Source organism: Cinclus cinclus, chromosome 9 (genome assembly GCF_963662255.1).
Source record: "Cinclus cinclus chromosome 9, bCinCin1.1, whole genome shotgun sequence".
Classification (NCBI taxonomy): Eukaryota; Metazoa; Chordata; class Aves; order Passeriformes; family Cinclidae; genus Cinclus; species Cinclus cinclus.
The window spans coordinates 7,830,618-7,850,996 of record NC_085054.1 but is presented as its reverse complement, the minus strand read 5'-3'; the positions used below and the strand labels follow the sequence as shown (position 1 = coordinate 7,850,996).

Sequence of the window (20,379 nt, the reverse complement as noted above, 5' to 3'; positions counted from 1 at the left end):
TACGGCACTGAAAACACACAAAGCACTGTGTATGTTTCTGTGGTGAAAAAGACCCCAAGATTGTGCTTAATGCACTCTTTCACTTAATGTCAACTGTTTCAGTTGAGAGCCTCTTGCAATAATGCCACCATCCTAAGGATTTGGCCCACTGCACAGACAACTTCTAAATTTTTGTCTGTCATCACTTTCATGTATTCCTTTTTTTTGCCTATTTTTTCCTCCCAATTATTAGTCCCTGCAGTTGGTATACATTTTTCTATCTATTTCACTCAGTGAACTTGCTCCCACATACAACTGTTCCTCTGTGGAATTCATACAACCATTTAATGTCAGGCAACTTGAACAGTAACCAGAGAAAAGACCATTTCAGCAAAGAATGAACGGAGCTCTAGAGGTGACATCTCAGTAACTCGCTTCGCATCAGTAACCAAAACTGCCATGCTGATGGAGTTTGACATTTCAGACTGAAAACTTTATCAAACATAGAAATAAATACACACTTTTGATTACTCTGCATTAAACTCTGACAACCTAACAAAAAATCCTTTCAAATGCTCTAAGAGAGACGATCTGCAAAGGTAAAAAGTCTCCAAAAACTGTTCATTGTGGGAAAAAATTCTCAGCAAGTACCTCAGCTCCCTTATCCTTAAAGGGTTTTATGACTTCTAGGACAGCTGAAGAAAAATGTTCACTATGCTGTAGGAAGGCATCCTATGTCTATTACCTACATGTCCTGCCAGGTATTTTAAGTTTTAGAAACGAAAATATCAATCTGTTTTACTAAAGTTAATTTACAAAGATATAAAGAAGAAATACATTTCTTCTTTGTACAATTTGGCAACTCGTAAGGAAACAACAGGCATTCATCAAAATAAAAATGTGTTGTTCTCATGTTAATAAAAATACAGAAATGAAGTTATCTAAATTCGTATTTAAATTTCAGAGCATTAGGAAACAAGCACTACAGTCTCTAATTTGACTTATCTAACTACTTCTCATGTTCACCTTAAAAAGAAAGTCTACAGAACAGTAGCCTTTTATAAGCAAGTAAGAGTGAAATGAATGATTTCAATGAGGAATGAAATCAGAGCACAAAGGTCTTTCCTTACTATAAATCTCTATAAAATGCGTTAGGTCCTCGAAATAAGCAGAAATAGCCTCTGCAAAGAAAAGTACAAAGCACAAAACCAAGTGCCTGGTTCGTACCAGGTATTTCATCTCAAACAAAGAGCTGCACTTTCTACACAGGACAGCTCTAAATATGGTAACAGTGCAACAACTTGGTCCTATTTCACATTAAATTTACTACAGCCAGTTCTTCAGGAATTTTACTCAACCTCTGAAGTTAGGCGATCTGTGTCAACTTACAATACCTTGAAATAGTATTTCGGTATGATAGCAGAAAATGCAGAACACTGTAATAGCAAGTACAGTCTTTCAGCACAGGAGAGGTTCAACAACTGCCAAAGCCAGATGAGATAAAACCCTTCAGAGATACAAAAAAACCACACTAATTTTCCAAACTCTATATCCCATACAGTACCATGCTTACTTAAATACCCAAGGAAGTTAGGGAAGTTAGCTAGGAATCTATTCCTGCATGTTTTTTGTATTTGCAACATATTGTATTCTTACATTTTATAATGCAATACAAAAAAAAACAAACTATGAGATTGCAAAGCCTAACTATAAAGAACAACGAAAACTTTTCTCAAATAGTAAGAAATAAAGTGACAGCCAAAAAAATTCCAAATATCTAGACTCCTGGAAATGTCGTGAAGGGAACATCACAGCTTCACCCCTTCATCTGGCTTTTTGTTCAAAATACACTAAGAATACTATGCTGACACACTCCATAGATTTATAAAATTGTTTAGGCTGTAAAAGACCTTTAAGATCAAGTCTGACCATTAACCCAGAACTGCCAAGTCCACCACTAAACCATGGCCCTAAGCATCACATCTCCATGTCATTTAAACACCTCCAGGAACAGTGACTTCACCACTTCCACGGGCAGCCTGTTCCAATACTTGACAACCCTTTTCAAGAAGAAATTTTTCCTAAATATCCAATCTAAACCTTCCCTGGTGCAACGTGAGGTTGTTTCCTCTCATCCTATCAGTTGCTATTTAGAAGAAGCCAAATCCCACCTGGCTACACCTTCCTTTCAGGTAGCTGTAGAGAGCAAGGAGGTCCCTCCTGAGCTGCTTTTTCTCCACACTGAACAGCCCCAGCTCCCACCTGCTCCACTGCCCTTCTCTGGACGTGCTCCAACACCTCAATGTCTGTCTTGCAGTGAGGGACCCAGAACTGGACCCAGCACTCGAGGTGTTTCATCACTGCCAAGTACAGGGGGACAATCCCTGCCCTGGTCCTGCTGGCCACACTACTGCTGGTTCTGATAGAAGCCCGGGTGCCACTGGTTTTCTTGGCCACCTGGGCACTGCTAGCTCATGTTAAGCTGGCTGCTGACCTGCACACCCAGCTCCTTTTCCAACAAGCAGCTTTCCAGCCACCTTGCCCACAGCCTGCAGCGCTGCCTGAGATTGTTGTGACCCAAGTGCAGGACTGGGCACTTCACCACGTAGAACCTGATACAAATGACCTCAGCCCACTGATTCAGCCTGTCCAGATCCCTCTGCAGAGCCTTCCTACCCTCCAGCAGACCAACACTCTTGCCCAACTTGGTGCCATCTGCAAACTGACTGAGGGAGCACCCCAGCCCCTCATCCTGACCATGGATAGAGACGCTAAGCAGAACTGGCTCCAACACTGTTCCCTGGGGAACACCATTTGTAACTGGACACAAGCAAGATTTAACTCCGTTTACCACTTTTTGGACTCAGTCCTCCAGCCAATTTTTTTACCCAGCAGAGTATATCTGTCTAAGCCATGAGCAGTTTCCCCAGGAGAAATGCTGTGGCAGCATCAATGGCTTTAGTAAAGTCCATGTAGACAAACAACACTGGCAGCATTTTCCTCATCCACTAAGTAGGTCACCTTGTCACAGAAGCCAAGCAGGTCAGTCAAGCAGTCTGCCTGTCGGGGATCCACGCTGCCTGGACCTGACCCTGGTTGTTCTGTGTGTGCTATGACAATCAAGATCATCTGCTCTGTGACCTTCCTCAGTATCTACACTGAGGTCAAGCTGACAGGCCTGCAGTTCCCTGGATCCTCCTTCCAGCCCTTCCTGAAGATGAGCATCACATTTACTGACCTCCGGTCACATGGGACCTCCCCAGTTAGCCAGGGCTGCTGGTAAATTATTTAAAGTGGCTATGCTGAGCTTCTTCCCTAGCTCCCTCAGTACCCTTGGGATCCCATGCAGCCCCATAACCTTCTGTATGTCTTAGTGCTGTAGCAGGTTGGATTACAGAGGCTTTGCTCTCCTCCACATGCCTGTCTTCCAGCTCAAGGGGCTGGGTACCCAGAGAGGAACTAGTCTTACTATTAAAGACTGAAGTAAAAAAAGGCATTAAGTACTTCTGCTTTTCCTCACCCTTTGTCACTCTGTTTCCCCCATATCCAATAACGGATGGAGATTCTCCTCGGACCTCCTTTTGTTGCTGATGTACTTACAGAAATATATTTAATTGTCTTTTACAGCAGTAACCAGATTAAGTTTTAGCTGGGCTTTGGCCCTGCATAACTTCATAATATCCATGTAGTCCTCCTGAGTTGCCTGCCCCTCCTTCCACAGGTCACACACTTCCCTATTTCTCCTGTGCTCCAGCCAAGGCTCTCTGTTCAGCCAGGCCAATCTTCACTGCTGGCTCATCTTTCAGCACATGGGGACAGCCTGCTCCTGCACCTTTAAGATTTACTTCTTAAAGGATGTCCTGGACTCCTCTGCCCTTCAGAACCGCCTCTCAGCATGAAGAAGAGACATGGCCCTAACAGGCAAAAGGACACAGGACATGTTCCCAGTGTTCAGCTAACTTAAGTGCACCAATAAATCCACAAACTTCAGTATACCATTAATACATGAAACATACACTGTTCATTTATTAAATTTCAGTGTAAGAGCTTATATTTCAACATTAAATGTAAACTATGAACGAAATGAAAAGCGAGCCGTGAAACTAAATATTGTCTTCTGTTGGCTTAACCAGGAAAAAAAGTGAAAAATAAACCTGGTTAGTAGACCTTCATAGAATTTAGTATGCAACAAGCAAAATTATTTTTAAGAGAGACATGAAAAGAAAGGGTTTGATAACACAACGATTTAAATTTAAAAAATTAAATTGAACTTTGCAGTTAATAAACCATCACATATCTCCCAATGCATCCCATGGCACATTGAATTAGTCTTACTCTTGGAGGCTTTTTCTACATAAACATTAAGCTTCTCATTAAATTGCTTTTACTTTCAGAGGGATAAGAAATTAGGTTTTTTATTTTTGTGAATAGGCACTATATAAAAGTAAATGAGCATAAAAAATATACATAATTCTGATATTCTTGAATTCTGCTCATGCTTCATATTAAGAACAAGGAAAGGAAATACTGCAAATGCCCTTTTTACAATCTCACTTAAAAAAAAGACAAGCAATCACTGAAGTGCATATATTAGCTAAATTGTAACGAGAAGGCTAATGAGACTGTTAAATTTTAAGTCTAATGATCTTTGTTTTCCTTTGCATTTGAGTGATTGCTTCTTCCAATGTGAGATCAAAGTCTTCACCACATACATGTATTTCCTTTCCGCCTTTAAATCATTCTAAGAGCAAACCACTCAGTCATACACTTAAAATCCTAATTTCTTGCCCATCTAAAATATTATCTGGAACCAATTCCTCCTGGATTCCAAACAGAATTAAGAGTGCGAGTCTCCTGACTCTAAAACATGTTCAGCTTCTAAGAAAACAGTATTTATTTTCACTTCTTTTACATTATTTTCTCCTGGATTTAAGATAAATGTAACTAGCTCTTACAAAGTTAAGTATTTTCTGATGTATTAAAGATTCATTTTCCCATTCCTATGGGCAAGGATGCACAGAAACAGACCCTCCCTCATGTCCTCCTCTGCACCATTTCAGAAGTCATTGTGTTCAAAAGAGCAGGGAAATGAAGGAAGATGAGAGAGCATTAGGCAGAGTCAGTGTCCCTGTCCACAGCAGTTTCAGTATTTGGTGAATGTGGTACAGGTGTGCTCACTCTACTGGAATCCCTTACCTCCAGAAAAAGCAGACTCACTGTTTTTCATACTGTGGCTCGAGAAAACAGGTAAGGAAAGAAAGGTTTAGATCAAGAGAAATGAGATAGCTTAGAATGTTAAGGGCATCCTACCACTTACCAATATCAATGCAGAAAAATACATTTTATCTAGCAGGTGCTCCTGATTTCTCTTTTAGCACAAAGTAAGAGCTGAAGGAAGAGGAACACTATTTCACAGGATAGATACTGTTTATGGAGGCATCTTGTGAACAGATAAATGGGTTAATTACTGCTTAATAATAGATTTTATATTGCTTTAGAATACTTGAAACAAACAAGACAGAAAAAAGAGAAGCAACGGCTTAATGGTGCATAAAATATTTCAATAAATTGATTAATTCAAACTACCACCATAAATGGTGACTAATACTAAGCAAAAAGAACAGCCCCCCCAATCAAAGAAAAACCAGAACAATTTTTTGCTTATTTTAGACATTTTCCAAGTAATGTTCAACTCCCCCCAAAAACACCCAACACAACAGAAACAACCTCCACACACAATAATTTGTTAACTACATAAGTACTACATATCTAATTGCAAAACTTGCCAAATGGGCTATATTCAGTTGAGATTCCAAAAACATTTTTTAAAAAAACCCATATTTTCCTTAGTTTTTTAAGAAATATCATTCTTTTGGGAGGAAACATTCTGCTTCTCTGAAGGAAATGTTCAAATGCTACTAATCTTGTCTGTCTTTCTCCCAGCTAGCATTTCTGATCCTCTGATACGAGAAGTAAGAAGGAGTTTAGTTAGAAATTTATTTAAAGGATGACTAAAAATAAGATCAAAATGGCCATTAAGAACAGAACTAACATGGGCTGGAATTGGAAAGAACTTCAAAATAAATACAGCTGTTATTTTTCTGTTTTTATTAAATTTGTACTTGCAGAATTTAGATTAATAAAAGAAAACTAAAGCCGTTTCAAAAAGCAATAGAATTTAATTAATTTCTCAAGTTATTCTTCTTGAGGAATAATGGAGTTTTTCACTTACCAATTTAGCCTCAGACTGCACTGGCTGTGGGGAGGAAGGCCCTGGGATTCCTGGGATACTAGGCACCATGGTGACAGGTCTAACAAGCTGACCAGATAAAGTATAAAAATGAAGAAAACCTGAGTATGTTATCATAATAGAGAGCATTTGACAGCACTACCCTCTGAAGCCAAAACAGCTATCAAGGTGCTTAAAACTAAGTTCTATGCTGCACTTATGCAAATCTGCTCCACTTTCAAATTAATATAGCATCATGCTTACTTACTGGAACTGCAGCAGGGACATGCACATTAGAATTTGTGATAGATGCAGGAATAGCAACAGGCATGGTTTGTCCATTAGGAAGATGTAACAGCAGAGGAAAAGGACCTGGAACTGGACTGAAAAAGGAATGAACTATATAAAAGAAAACTTATCCAGAAAGAGAACAAGTTTACACATTATTTTAAATTGGTTTGTTTCTTTACAGGTGTAATGTAATATTATTTATTTGGAGATCTAAAAAATGAACTTAGTGATGTGGAGAACATGGCATTATATCCCACATGTAGTGAAAGTCCAATGTTTCATGTGTAGTAAAGCACCACATTACACCAAAGCATCTCAAATTCATATATTAACTGCAGAAACAGTAACTGAAAGTAGGTCAGATTTTCAAATTCTGCAAGAAAACGTTTTACTAAGATTTATGTAACTTACACTATTGGTCTGTTAGATGATGGAGCTTGGGTGATAACAGTACTAGAAGTTGGTGAGGGTATTGCCTGCTGAATAATAACACTTGAGTCAGAACTCGTAAGCAGTACATTAGGAACCTGCAGCGATGCTGGACGAACTATTGTTGATGTAGGCTGTGCAGTCTGCTGCAGTGACACCTCCTGAGGAAACAAAGCTTCATCAGTTTGTAAAATACAATTACAGACTGCTAATTCCAACTGTTAAAAGAATGCATTTTGATGGAATAAATCAGAATTTCTGTAACATCATGCAAAATAGAATCAGTTATACAACTAAAGACATTCAAAGAACCCCTCTGGATGAATCATTTAAACCACCAAAGTAAAACTGTTTCAACAACAGTGATTTCAGTTTTATGACAAACCTGTCTCAATTTATGCAAAGGCTAATATTACTTCTTATTACCTCTAATTCAGTTTTGATCTGACTTTAATTTTTTTATTCCCAAGAAACCCATGGTACTACCAGCACTATCATGTTTACCCACACTCCGAATAAGGAAAATATTTTATGGTGTCCTTATGTACATTTCAGTTTCCTTCCTGTTCTGGATTTAAACAAGAGAAACAAGACATTTATGGTTCAGTAAAAACAACAATGACAAAAAAAATTTGAGCCTTTTATCTGTAGCTCTCTAACTAGAGTGATAAAAGTACTTGGAATGTTATATTCAGAGCTCTGCAAAATATATGCATATCCTGATGCAGAAAAAATTATTTGAGCACAGAAATTAAACTTTCCTAGGTGCAAATAAAGAGTAGACATAAATCCCTACAGCTCCTAGCTTAGCAATCAGGTAAAGTACATTATGCATTGAACACTGTACCTTATTTGCTGTTTCTGAAAACCCAGAAAAGGCCTTACTGTAACCAATGCCTCCCTTCTCAGGAAACCCTGGATATTGCCACACTTCAAATTTACCTTCAGACAGGCTTTTTTCCAAGTTATTCTTTTAACAATGGCTACTGAAATCAATGACAAATAAAATCACATTCTTGAGACCAGCAAACTTCAGTTGCTCTGCTGGTAAACCGTAATACAAAGAGAACATCTCTATACATGTGTCACACAGACTGCACTGATTATTATCTCCTTTGAATGAAGCTTGAGTTTTGAAAATTCATCCACACAGCTTTAAGTAGTAAGTCTGAACTCTCTTAGCAGGTGGCTTGTCTTTTCATATATTAATGCACAAATATGTGAGATCCTCTGAGCAATCCATAGAACTGTAAGCTTGCTGGCAAACTGTGGGCTTTACAAAAGAAAAGACCTTAGATGATGAAATTTTCTCCCTGCAAAAGCTGAGAGGCTAGATTTGTCATCAGTGTTCACTAGTTCATTCACGCTTTTTCCCAAGAGACCTAAAAGACAATTTACAGCAAATGAGAGTTTTTGGAGAATAACAGTGAGCTGTGTTGATAATAAAAGAATTTCACTTTGCTCAATCTGGGGTACAATATTTGAACACCACACTTAGCACTACAGATGAGTGTTCAGTAAAAAGAAGAGAACCAGAACAGAATTGTGGAAACAAAAACAAAACAAAAAAAAAAAAGCCCAATCATACTGTTAGGACATGATAAAACACTTCTTTGCAAATAAGGAATTTGGTAAAACATCTTACAGATCTTACTCAAGAATCATAGGAAAAACATAAAAACATAAGTGAACTGCTTGACTGTGGGAAATTCAGAGCTCAGAACACCAGCTGAATCTGTATGCTAGCATGAACAAGCTGCACAATTCAGGCAACATGCAAAATCACAGTGGTTCTTACATGGGAACAAAGACTACAAGATTAAACGTACACTTGATAAAGAATGGACCCTTGGAAGGACTTTCACAGAGTCACAGATTGCTTGGAGCTGGAAGTGACCATTCCAATCCATCCCTTCTGCCATGGCTAGGAACATTTTTCATGAGATGAGGTTCCTCAGAGTGCCAATCAGCCTGACTCTGAGCACTTTCTGAAGCCTATCTAGAAGTCAGGGTTCAGTGGTGTGTCAGCATCACCTCACACCTCTGGGCAAGCAGCTGGGATTGGTTTCCCAGTTGCTGCTGCAGGTAACTATGTACAAGTGAGCAAGTAAGTGATGGCATTCTGTGAATACTTCTGTGCTGTTCATAACAGGAGCATAATTAATGCATGTTCTAATAAATACTGACTGCAAAACTAGGTTTCTTCCTGGCTTTCTATCAGGTAAAGGACAATCCAAAATTTTTAGACAATGTTCTATGGAAACCAGATTTCAACAATAGTCAAAGATTAACACACAACATTCTGAAATAAATCTGCAAAATTCTGAAAATGGAAGCCTCACATACAGTTGTTTCCGTGTAATTCAAGATATTCTGTGTTATTCAAGTCACTTATGCTTTGTTTACAGGATCAGAAACGATCTTCGGCCATTAAAAAAGAACATGTTCACTCATGAGTGTGTTTATACAGCTAAAGAAGTATTTAACTTCCTCTTTACATTAACTTGATCTTTGCTACACTGAAAAATGCATGCAGGTGCCTGTTACTGGAACAACATGGCAAAAACATAAGCTGCAGTTTTAAGAAGTTTGGCTTTAAAGGAAACTGGCATTTTAAAAGCATATAAAAACAAAACCATATGCCCAACAGTCTGATGGAAGATTCTAATTGATCACTAATGCAAGCATAAACTTTGTTTGGAATAAAATACATTGTAATTACATTCCACTAAAGAACAAGAAATACAAAGTTAAATTTGCAATGGTAGGATTAAATCAAAGTGACCTTACCCTTACCTACCTTTCACTATAGGACAGAAGTTTAAGCCCACCCAAAGGTACAAGATTTATTAAAAGGACTTCTCCAACTCCTACAATTCCTGTTCTTGAAACTAAAACCCACTGAATGGGAAATTACAGAACAGCATAGCTACTTTAAGTGTTCTCAGATATACATATTTGCAAGCATCTTCTATCTAAAAGCAAATTTCATGCAGTAACTTTCCAAGGCTATCAAAAATGCACAGAATTCTTCAGAGAAAAACATAGAGGGCCAGAACTAATACTATATTTGATTATTACTATAAGAAAACAATTGGTTTGGAAGTAATTAAATTAGGCAATTAGCTACTTGGCAACAACCAAGCAACTTTAAAATCTCTGTTGAGGTTCGCCCTTTTAAGGTACTGTTAATAAACAACTGTAATGTTTGAAAACTCTTATTACTTTAAGGCCTAAAGACTTCATACACTTCTAATGATATCTCAGTCTGTTCAAAGCAAAGTATCAACTCTTAACGAACCCTAACAGAAGTCACTGAACTCTTAGAAAACTAGGAAAATATTTAAACATACTTTTTTTAAAGAGCTTCCAAGGAATTATTTTGGTAACTGAGAACAAATAGAACTGCCTTGCACATACACTAATAGGCTGTAATAATTGAAGACTACTAAAATATATGCAACCAACAAAATGGTCACAGTGGCACATGTATTTTAAAACCAGCTATGCCCTGAAAAAATCCCTTCTCTCCATCAATACATCTGCAGAAGGAGAACACAAAAATCTAACTGAGCAACACTCTGCTCACATTTCTCCACGTCTGCAGGTCACGCTGAGCTGTACACCCCAAGCAGCACCCTCAGCCTTGCCCAGCTTGTCTCTACAACCATTGAGCAGCAGCACATTGAGCACAGTGACACACTGGCACTGCATCATCACTGAGACAAGTTTATAAATACTGCCAAGCACTGAGATAGAATTTTCACTGGTAATGATGCTAATGAGATACTGGACCACTATTATATGAAGATAATAGTACTATCTTCTGCCAAAGTTAGATTACTTAGAATAAGTATTTGCAGCAAAAAAAAAAAAAAAAGAAAACCAAAAAAACTAACCTCTGAAATAAAGAAGACTTAAGATCTGGACTATGATTCACTTAATCCAGGCAGCTCTTTACATAGGTTTTTTTGAAATGCTTTTACTATTTTTGAGACTGCATGATAGCCTTGATTACCCACAATTACTCATCCTTGCTAACTAATGAAACTCAGAAAAGCTTAGTAAGGACAAATCTTATTTGAAACTTTTCAACTTCTGTCACACACTTAAGGTTGTTCTCACATTACTTCCTATTGCAGTAGAAGAGAAGGTGCTGAAACCACAGAGGTTCAGACTGGATGCAAAGTAAAACATTCTGACCACAGGAACAGCCTGGTACTGGAGCAGGTGGCACTGGGACTGTGCAGCCTCTCTCCCACAGATGTCTCAAGACCAGACTGTGCAAAGTGCTGAGTAACTTGGTCTGGTCTCAGAAGCAAACCCTGCTTTGAGCAGAAAGTTGGATCAGGAAATCTGGCAGTCCCTTCCAACCCAAATTACCTGTGACCCTAAAAAGTCTTGCTGATTTCTGGGAGTAAGGCACCTAAGCCCCTCATACACAGACTGCCCACTGAAAATGAACATAAAGGTTGACTAAAGCCATCTCTATGCTTAATTATGGTCTGCTCCTAATGTCTGTATTTATTGAAGACTAGAAATAATTCATTCACTGATTTGCTTCATTTTCTGAACTTCAAGAGAACTCCATAAGATGAAAACACTTCAAGTCACATACTGAAGTGATTATTACTAATGATGATGCATAAATAAGAACAAAGAGCTCTTTTAGTCTTTTCTAAGATAGCACAAATTTAAATCTTATTTCTTTTCTGGCTTTACAGGATGGCCAGCTTTACAGGATGGTCAGCTTTACTGGAGGCAAAAAAATTATTCTAACTGAAGAATTGAACAAGTTACTTATACATCCACCAGAATGTGGCAAATGAAGACTCTCTTCCTTTCAACTATCTAAGTAGTGTGGCTATCACCATATACAATACATTTACAGATCATCAGGAAGTTGAAAAATAAATTCCAAAAAGATAAAAATAAAGGTTCTGACCTTTTCATCATTGGTTGTAGACTCTGGATGAGGTAAAGGACTATCTTGATGAGTTGTCTCTACAACTGAAGGTTCTTCAATTTTATTTCTTATAATTGGTGTTGCAAGAGGAGACAGATCTAGAGGCATCTATCAAAAACAATGTAAAACAAAATTACTCAGTGGTTAAAAACTTTAACTGAGCAAGAAAATATAAATAACTGAAGAGAAATATCAGCCCATTACAAGACAGAGGTGCTGATGTTTAAAAGATCTTGATGCACATGCATTACCAGTCAAGGCTATTTTAACAGCACTTACATGAACATCAATCTTCAGTAACACAATTGTCTTTCAGCACCAATGTCAGACTAAATATTTCCTTCTTGAGAATTAAAAACATTCCTAAAGTTTTCCATTTTCCAGGGTCCTAAGAAAATTACAGCTGTGGAAGGACTGTGTTACAGTTAAACAAAAAAAAAAAATCACAGCTAAATTAACGCATTATCCTTTTGTACATTATAATACCTCATGCCACAAAGCACAAAATCCTAACCACATTTCCAAATTGAGAAAGTTAGTAAACACAAATTTGAAGCTTATTGCAGCTAATAATTATTGAGAAAGCAAATTTTATATTACCACATGGGTAAAATTCACCAGGAAATCTGGAATGCCCTAAGGAAACTGAGATACAAAAGTACTTAAAACAATACTATAGATTGAAAGCCTATATTCCTGTCTAGTCTGCTATCCAAATACTTTTGGAAGAAATTTTCCCCAGATGCATTTTTCCAAATGCTTCTTTTCCAATTAAATTCCTAGTTTTCCTGTGCAATATATTACTAATAGACTGGGAAGACTGTAAGAAGTGGAATCTCTTCTCATACCACAAGTGACTATGAAATACTATAGGAAAAACTCAACTATCCATCCCCTGGAAAGAGTATTGCTATGGTACATTTTTCCCCACTTTGCCATGATTGTTTATTTATGCAAGTCATCCAGAGGTATGGCAAGACCTTGTTTTTTTCTTGTAACACAGAGAGCAGCTTGGAAAACTAGTATCAATTTAAGCAATAAACAATATGTTTAAAATACTTTGCAATACATACAACCTTCTCCAAGACAGTGGTGAGCTATACAGAAAATACAGTCCTGGTAAATTAAAAATCAACTTTACCATATGTCATGTTATGAAAACAGCATACAGCAACTAAAAAGAGTAAACTTATAAATCCATTATTTGATACAGCTGTGGCTATAAAGCAAGGGTGAGGCTAAGTCAGGGCTGGATAATAATCCATCCTATTTACAAGTACACCTGAAAACTTTCACTGAAATAAAGAAAATTAAACTACTGATTATGCAAAACCTATATAAATGAGAATGAAACCATTAGTAATCACTACCTATATAAAGTCATCTAGATAAGATAAAATTACTCAAAGGGAACAAGGAACAAAAATTTTTACTTGCACAAGTATTCAAATGTTTAGGCTCCTAACCACTTATGACTGGGAAACACTAAAATAAATAACAAGAGCCACACTTAAATGTATGGCAAGTTCCTCCAAAAATATGAGGTTGCTAAGCAGATACAGTTCAAGTTTTTCTTATATTTTGATCTGTACATTAAAAAATAAGTAGATCTTTATTTTATAATCAATAATTCTAGGCAAAAGTGATTTCAACACACAATGAGTATAATCATAATCAAATTACTGACAACTTCTTTAAATTCAGTCAGTACTTAATTCTCATTATCATGATGACTGATTCTTACAGTAACATCAGTATTTCAAAACTAATCAAAATGATCAGTCTTCACACACTATTGTTTTCACATGGGTTTTTCCTCCTACTAAAAACTCTCTACTTTTCAGACTACTTTTTGCTTATTCAGGACCTAAGGGAATTTCAATCAAAACTAGTGGTTAACTTCAACAGGTATAGACTAGCTACATGATTAGGACAAATGTGTCCCATTGTCAATGCTAACTATGCAAAATTAATCAGGCAAACTAACCTTCAAAAGAGTAACCACAGATTTGTATTCTTCACATACAACACATATAAGCAGCTAACAGGATTATTGGTATCGTTTAGAAGGCAATACATAAATCTGAAGTTTGCTTTTTCAAGGGAATTTCTGATATAAAAAAGTAGAAGCTCTGAGGAAAAAATGTTTTGAACATACTTTCTTAATGTCATCTTCAGAAGCCTTTTTAAATTCATTCTCAAAAGGACTTGCTAATTCATTGAATAAGCCCACTTCTTCACAGTTCTTCAAGAATCGAGTTGGTGTTGGTGTCTGATCTGAAAAGAAACGTATAAAACCCCACAATTTTATTTTTACAATACCATTTACGAACCTACTTGTAATAAATAATTTTCAGAATACAAACAAATGGAAAGAGAGAGGAGATGGCTGGCAACCTTCGGGCTGCATTCTGCCCTGCAGGGAGGCAGCTGTCAGGCAAACTCCACCTGCTGGAGACAAGCACCCGGAGCCTGCAAACCACCGACAATTCTGGCAGGGAACCACAGCATTTCTTGTGTGGCCACGAACCACAGGGAACTATTCTCAAGTGCACAGCTTCAATGAGCATGCAGGCTCTATTTTCAAATAAAGATATGGACTACATGAAGACTTTTAATTAGAAAACAAATGAGAAAAGTGCACAGCTCAAAACCAGTTTGCTTCTGTCTGTTCCCAATTTGGCAACAACAGTGATTACTTCCAAGTGCATGGAACTTCTAAAGGAAAGTGAGACTCTGTGCACAAGTTTGTATTGACTCCTATGATGCCTCTGTATCAAGCTGGAATCATAAGACTGCTGGCATCTGGGTGACTACTCCATTAAGTAATTTCAAAAACACATTTATATAAAATTCCTGTTAGCATATAAATTTGCCTTATTCCACTGTTATTATCAGATCAAAATTGAACACACTTGCCATGAAGTTACTTGCATTTAAAATATTGTGGAGTGGTATGATTATGTGGATTTTTAAGCCTGCTGCCTACAACAGCTCCTACACTGGAGTGTGGCTGCAGAGACACTCTCATGGTTTCAATTTTAAACATCTGATTATTTGAAAAGTCCCTTTTCTTGTGGTGTAATTGACAAGGAACACATTTAGAATTTTAAAGAACCCAGAAAATGTCTGAAAGTCTTTCTGAAGTTCATTTAGGCTGCGCCACCACTGAAAAAAACCCCAGACTGACAGTAACTTCAGCATACTTAGCACATGCTATCTTCACTCAAAAACTCTCAAATTTGTAATGCAATCATCCATTGGGGATTACTTATCCTCGACAAAAGTTGTAATCTCTAAGGGTGTAACATGAATTCAAAGGTGGCAATAAAGTATTTAGAATTCAAGCCAAAATCAAAACAAAATATTTGATTTTTCTTCCACTACACCATTGGAAGAATAATCACTGATTCATTCTTCTAATATCAACATGATATGTAAAAGATGCTACATATTTTAAAATTTAAGAGACAAGTAATATCAGTGAATTAAAACTGAAAAACAGTCTAATTTAGTTACAGATCCTCTTTGGCATAACCTTTATTAGCTTGTATAATTTAATTAATTATTTAAGTACAGATAATTTATTTGGACTATGTATCAGATACAAATAAAAGTAACTTACGGAGAATAATACTGGCTTCAAATTCTGACACAAATTATGTAAGAAAAAACTGTCTCAGTACATACTGCAGACAAGTAGAGAGAAGAAAATGTATTACATTTCCCTAATATAAATCTGTGCATTATGTACAAGAAATGTATAAAGCACGTGTCCATCCCAGCAGAAAAGTGAACACACTTAATAAATGTACATACTTACCTGCCACAATGACACTATCATTACGAGCTGGACCAAATTTCAGTGTCATCTCATGTTTATGTTTATGGACAGCCAAATGATCCTCATTGGTAAAACGCTGCAGCAGAGAGTTTTAAGAAACAGTTGTAATTGGGAGTGTGAACACAACAAATGCCATTCCACTGAAAACAACTTTGGCAACACGTAAAAGTACCATTACTATGTTCAAAATCAACCCTCTGAGGCAGGTATCTCTTGTTTCTTGGTCAACAGTACCAAGCAGAAATATTATAAATCTCAAACGATATTAATAATAACTAAATATACCAGAGAAACTTCAGTGTAAGTACCTGCATCCATCAAAAGTCCAAGATAACACTCCAGAGTGCTGCAGCCTCCATCAACCATCAGCAAACAGCCATTTGCTGTATTATTGGATCTTGACAACATCTAGTAATTGATCACCACTATTTGATTACTGCATTGTGTGTATTACCACATTAATGAGAACCAATCTGTAATCACAAACTTCACTGCATTTAACAGCATAAAGATAAAATATATTGTAGCTCCTGCCCCTGTACATTTACTACATACAAGAGGCAGGCAGAATGGGAAACATTAGAACAATGCCAGACAACTGAAATGCTGTGAATGAACTAAACCTACTAGCATTTTAAAAACCTCTCAGGTTTGCTCATTTCACGCATACTTTCCCCAAAATTTGGAGTATATGCTCTAAAAAAGCAGTAACCTGACAAATTAGAGTGCTGTAAGAGATATTCTTTCACTATTTATTTTCACTAATTTGCTATGCATCTGTAATTGCGGGTGAAGTAAGCCTTTCAATTGACATAATCTAAGAAAATGTTTCCCAAGATGCAGCTTTCCTAAAAAGAACACATTTTACACAAAACACTGGAATTCTTAATTTTCTTTGTGAACATTTGAGCCCCAAATTATGTTTCTGGTTACACCTCGATAATTTAAGTCACTCCACATATATCTTACAACAAATCTGTGCCAAAAATCTCCTCTCAGGAACTCATAGATAAACTGAATTGCCCTTAGAGTACAGTAATTCAGACTGTTTCCATGAGAAAGACGTGTGCATGTGGAACTGTGAGGGAAATTAAAAATGCAGTATCACTGTAAAACAGGCAAGGGATGTTTTTTCCCTTAGAACTCTATTGCCCAGAGTTGCAAATGCCCAGCTCTCTGTAACTCCTGTGTCCTGTCTCTGCATACTGCATAAGCCAGAAATTTCTGCATTCTACCATGCTAAGAGACTTGAGTGCATCTTTCTGTCCTCACTAAGTGGAGGAGAAGCTCTTCTAGAGGGAGGAGGATGTCCAGAGCCTGACCCCTCTCTCTGTTCTACAGTAAAAAGCTGGCATCTGGAGAAGCCTTGCCCATTTGCTGGGACATGAACTTCTCCCTTGACCTTCCCTGGAACCATGGGCTACTGTAGACCCATGATATGTCTTCTGTGAGAGTTAGTTACCAAAGTTTATGACACTGCAATGAGATTCAAACAGGATGGGGACAAACGTTGCTTAGGAGAGAGCAGTCCTCTTCTGTTCCTTATCATGTCTCTGAACATACTAGACATCTTAGAAACAAGAAATCTTAGTCCTCCTCTGCTTTAAATATAGAAGACTACATTAATATAACATTAATGCTGTCATTCACCATAAAAACTAAGTTTCCAGAATAAAAAGAGTATTTTGAATTCAAAAGCCTAATAAAACAAAGTACACAAATATAAACATCTTGTTTAAGAAATCAATTCTATATAAAGGCAGCAGCCATTATAGTATGAAAAACAATCAGCTTACGAAATTAATTTTACTCAAAAGATGCAGGAATGTCTATCTCATGCAGAAGATAATGCAAATGCACTTATTTTCAGATTACTAAATATAAGTGTTAAGACAGCTTCCTTTTAAGCAACCATGTCCTAAAATACTCCACAATATTTTTATCTTTCTGCTCAGGTTCACCTATATATGTATACACTAATACTATTTTCTAGAATACATTAAAACTGCTATAGGAATTGGAATATATTTTGTGGCATGCATATTGCTATAATTTTCCTATAAACAACAACATACATAAAACATCTGCATCACCATTAAATATCTGCAATCACCATAGCTATGAAGATTAGTGACAAGCAACCTTCACATTGAGCACCCCACCAACAATGAAATATTCTAGGAAATGCAGGTAACCTGTTGATTATTTTTATAATGAAAGAAAATAAAGTAGGGCTAACAAATGAAATTGGGTTTAGCACAGAAAGGATAATTTGCTTTTTCTTCTATGGTTAGCATTTTGGATAAACTCACAACACGCTACAAATTCTTGCTTTTCAGCAAAACATAAGTACTTTGTAGCAATTACCATAAGCCCCTTTTCTTCAATCCTTAAAAATACATTTCACTGTTTCACTTTCATTTTTACAATGCTCATAACTTCAGTTCAGACCATTACCTGGCCACATCCAGGGGCAGTACATAAAAAGGGTTTGTCATCACTCATATTCCACAGGTCGTTGTGCTACCTGTATTAAAATTGGAATGGAACAAATTTTACAAATAATGCAACAAATTATCAATGTATCAACATCTTTAGGCTATTTTAATATTCTATGGACAAGAATTTCTGCCTTCTGGCTATACTAATATTCCAAACAGCCACGATTCAAACGGAGTATGGATTTCAAGCCCTGTCAGGAAGGCACATTAAAGCCACCACAGCAGTTTCTGAAGGTACACCTCAATCAGAAATCCACATGTTCACATGTAACAAGACTAATTGCACAAAGTATCTGAAAACACAGTAAGAACAGCCTGTCACTGAAATCAAATACATTGTAATAATGATCCAATTCTCACAGAGATCAAAGTGGCAGACACCACCACGCAGTCAAGGCTCTGGTGCCAACAGGGGAGAAAGAAGTGTTCATTCCTCAGCCTTTTCAAAATCTTTATTTAAAGCTCAACATTAGAGATAAGTTGGCACACAGCCCTTTGTGTAAATTGTTAACAAACTTAATTACAAAAACATATACTTCAGTAATGTTTCAGCTATTTAATTACTGACAGGCTAAAAATACTTCAGAAAGAAGTAAGGTATTAATGATATTTGGTGCCGTTTTGCATACTCACCCCACATACTAATACACATACCTGCCAGATTTCACTTGTAAACCTGTTTCATAGGGCAAACTATCATATCCTCCTTTTCATGGCAATGAACTGTAACTAAAAGAAGATATTAATTACTATGTATGCTAAAAATATAATAATAAATGATTTTGTAAAGATAAACAATAACATGTCCACTATTCATTCATAAAACACAACAGTTTTTCAAAGAAATGGTTTTCTTCAATACACCCTCTAATTAGTTGTGGCATCTGTGGCTTTACCCTGGAGGAATTACATTAGTCTTTAAATGAGTATTTGTATAGGGAACTAACAGTGTTAGTTCTGAACACTACCTAGACTGATGAAGCAAATAAAGATGAATAAAGATGCTTTTACGATTAAAGATCACAGGCAGAGTAAATCCATCTCTTCCCCAGCATGCTGGTCATGTAGAGTTGCAAGGATTCCCAAACTGTCTAACCATCCTAAGAATGCACATTTCTGGTACACATCTGGGCACTAGATACAAGACATATCAAGTAAGCAGAAGCAAATAATTTCTGACTTACTACCTCAGAGATCTGTAGGAAACACAGTATCTGATCCTTCTGGATGTACCTGTACAGTAAAAACATATTGTGTACAGACCTGTTTGAATATTCCTTCAAAGAGGAGGAGATCCCAGTGTCCACAGTAATCTACACCCAACAGCAAAACAAGAAAAATATGGCATGCAGGAGATTCTAAACTGTCACTTCTAAATATATATGTTTCAAGGAATGAGGATACTGAGCTGAGATCAGAGGTTGAAAAGATATGAATGGCTGCCAGAAACTTTAGTCTGGCACTGACAGCTCAGGGAAACATTTACATCCCAAAGGAAGGATGCCAAAGCAAATCAGGGTTGAAGACTATTCCACTGTTCTTTGCAAAGAGTTCATAACTCGTCTCAAGTTTCTGAAGGAATGAAGTATTTTTTAAACTGTTCAAACTGCAAACTTGGTATTTTCACTAATAAGGAATATTAATGAGATTATGGGCAAGTCTGAATAATCATGAGTAAGGCTTCAGGATAACAAATAAGGTCCTTGTCCATGACACTTTTAAGAATATATCCTTACAATATGTGGAACTTCAACAGAGTTAAAAATTATCCCACAAGCTTATTACTCTTCCTCAGCTATGCAACAATCTCATTTCTTTAAATGCAGGCTCAAACTAACAGAGTTAGTCTTGTTTAGATCTCAAGAGGAATTTGATTTTTTAAAACCTGCAACCACAGGGCACTGTACACTTATTTAATGGCTACATATGCCAATATGCACATATGGATATGTATTATGAGTAGACAATAATATCCATATCACAAATGTCTAATGGTGGAAGAGACAACTATGATTTGGGCATTTTTAATCCAAAGCATGAAGATTTTGATTAACCAAAGTGCATGTAGGACATTTTTTTCCACTCTGTTACTATGTCTTACTGTCAGTCTCTGAGATACAGTTTCAGCCATAAAATCTAC

The 20,379-nt window shown here is 36.8% G+C and overlaps 1 protein-coding gene across 8 annotated transcripts in view; it reads right to left on the bottom strand.

Annotated features, from left to right (window-relative positions):
* ATF2 (activating transcription factor 2) overlaps positions 1 to 20,379 on the bottom strand; it is a 48,722-nt gene that overhangs the window by 20,599 nt on the left and 7,744 nt on the right. For 6 of the 8 annotated variants that reach the window (XR_009933438.1, XM_062498512.1, XM_062498513.1 and 3 more), the window contains 8 exons: positions 18,894 to 18,968; positions 18,196 to 18,265; positions 15,718 to 15,814; positions 14,053 to 14,171; positions 11,874 to 12,002; positions 6,911 to 7,089; positions 6,477 to 6,591; positions 6,212 to 6,298 (listed from right to left, as the gene is read on the bottom strand). Coding sequence is in view for 7 of the 8 variants with exons in the window: in XM_062498512.1 (XP_062354496.1) it covers positions 6,212 to 6,298; positions 6,477 to 6,591; positions 6,911 to 7,089; positions 11,874 to 12,002; positions 14,053 to 14,171; positions 15,718 to 15,814; positions 18,196 to 18,243 (774 nt within the window). In the remaining variant the exon portion in view is untranslated. Of the gene's footprint in view, positions 1 to 6,211; positions 6,299 to 6,476; positions 6,592 to 6,910; positions 7,090 to 11,873; positions 12,003 to 14,052; positions 14,172 to 15,717; positions 15,815 to 18,195; positions 18,266 to 18,893; positions 18,969 to 19,426; positions 19,454 to 20,379 lie in introns of those variants that run through there. The other 2 variants (XM_062498517.1, XM_062498518.1) reach the window with 2 other exon arrangements.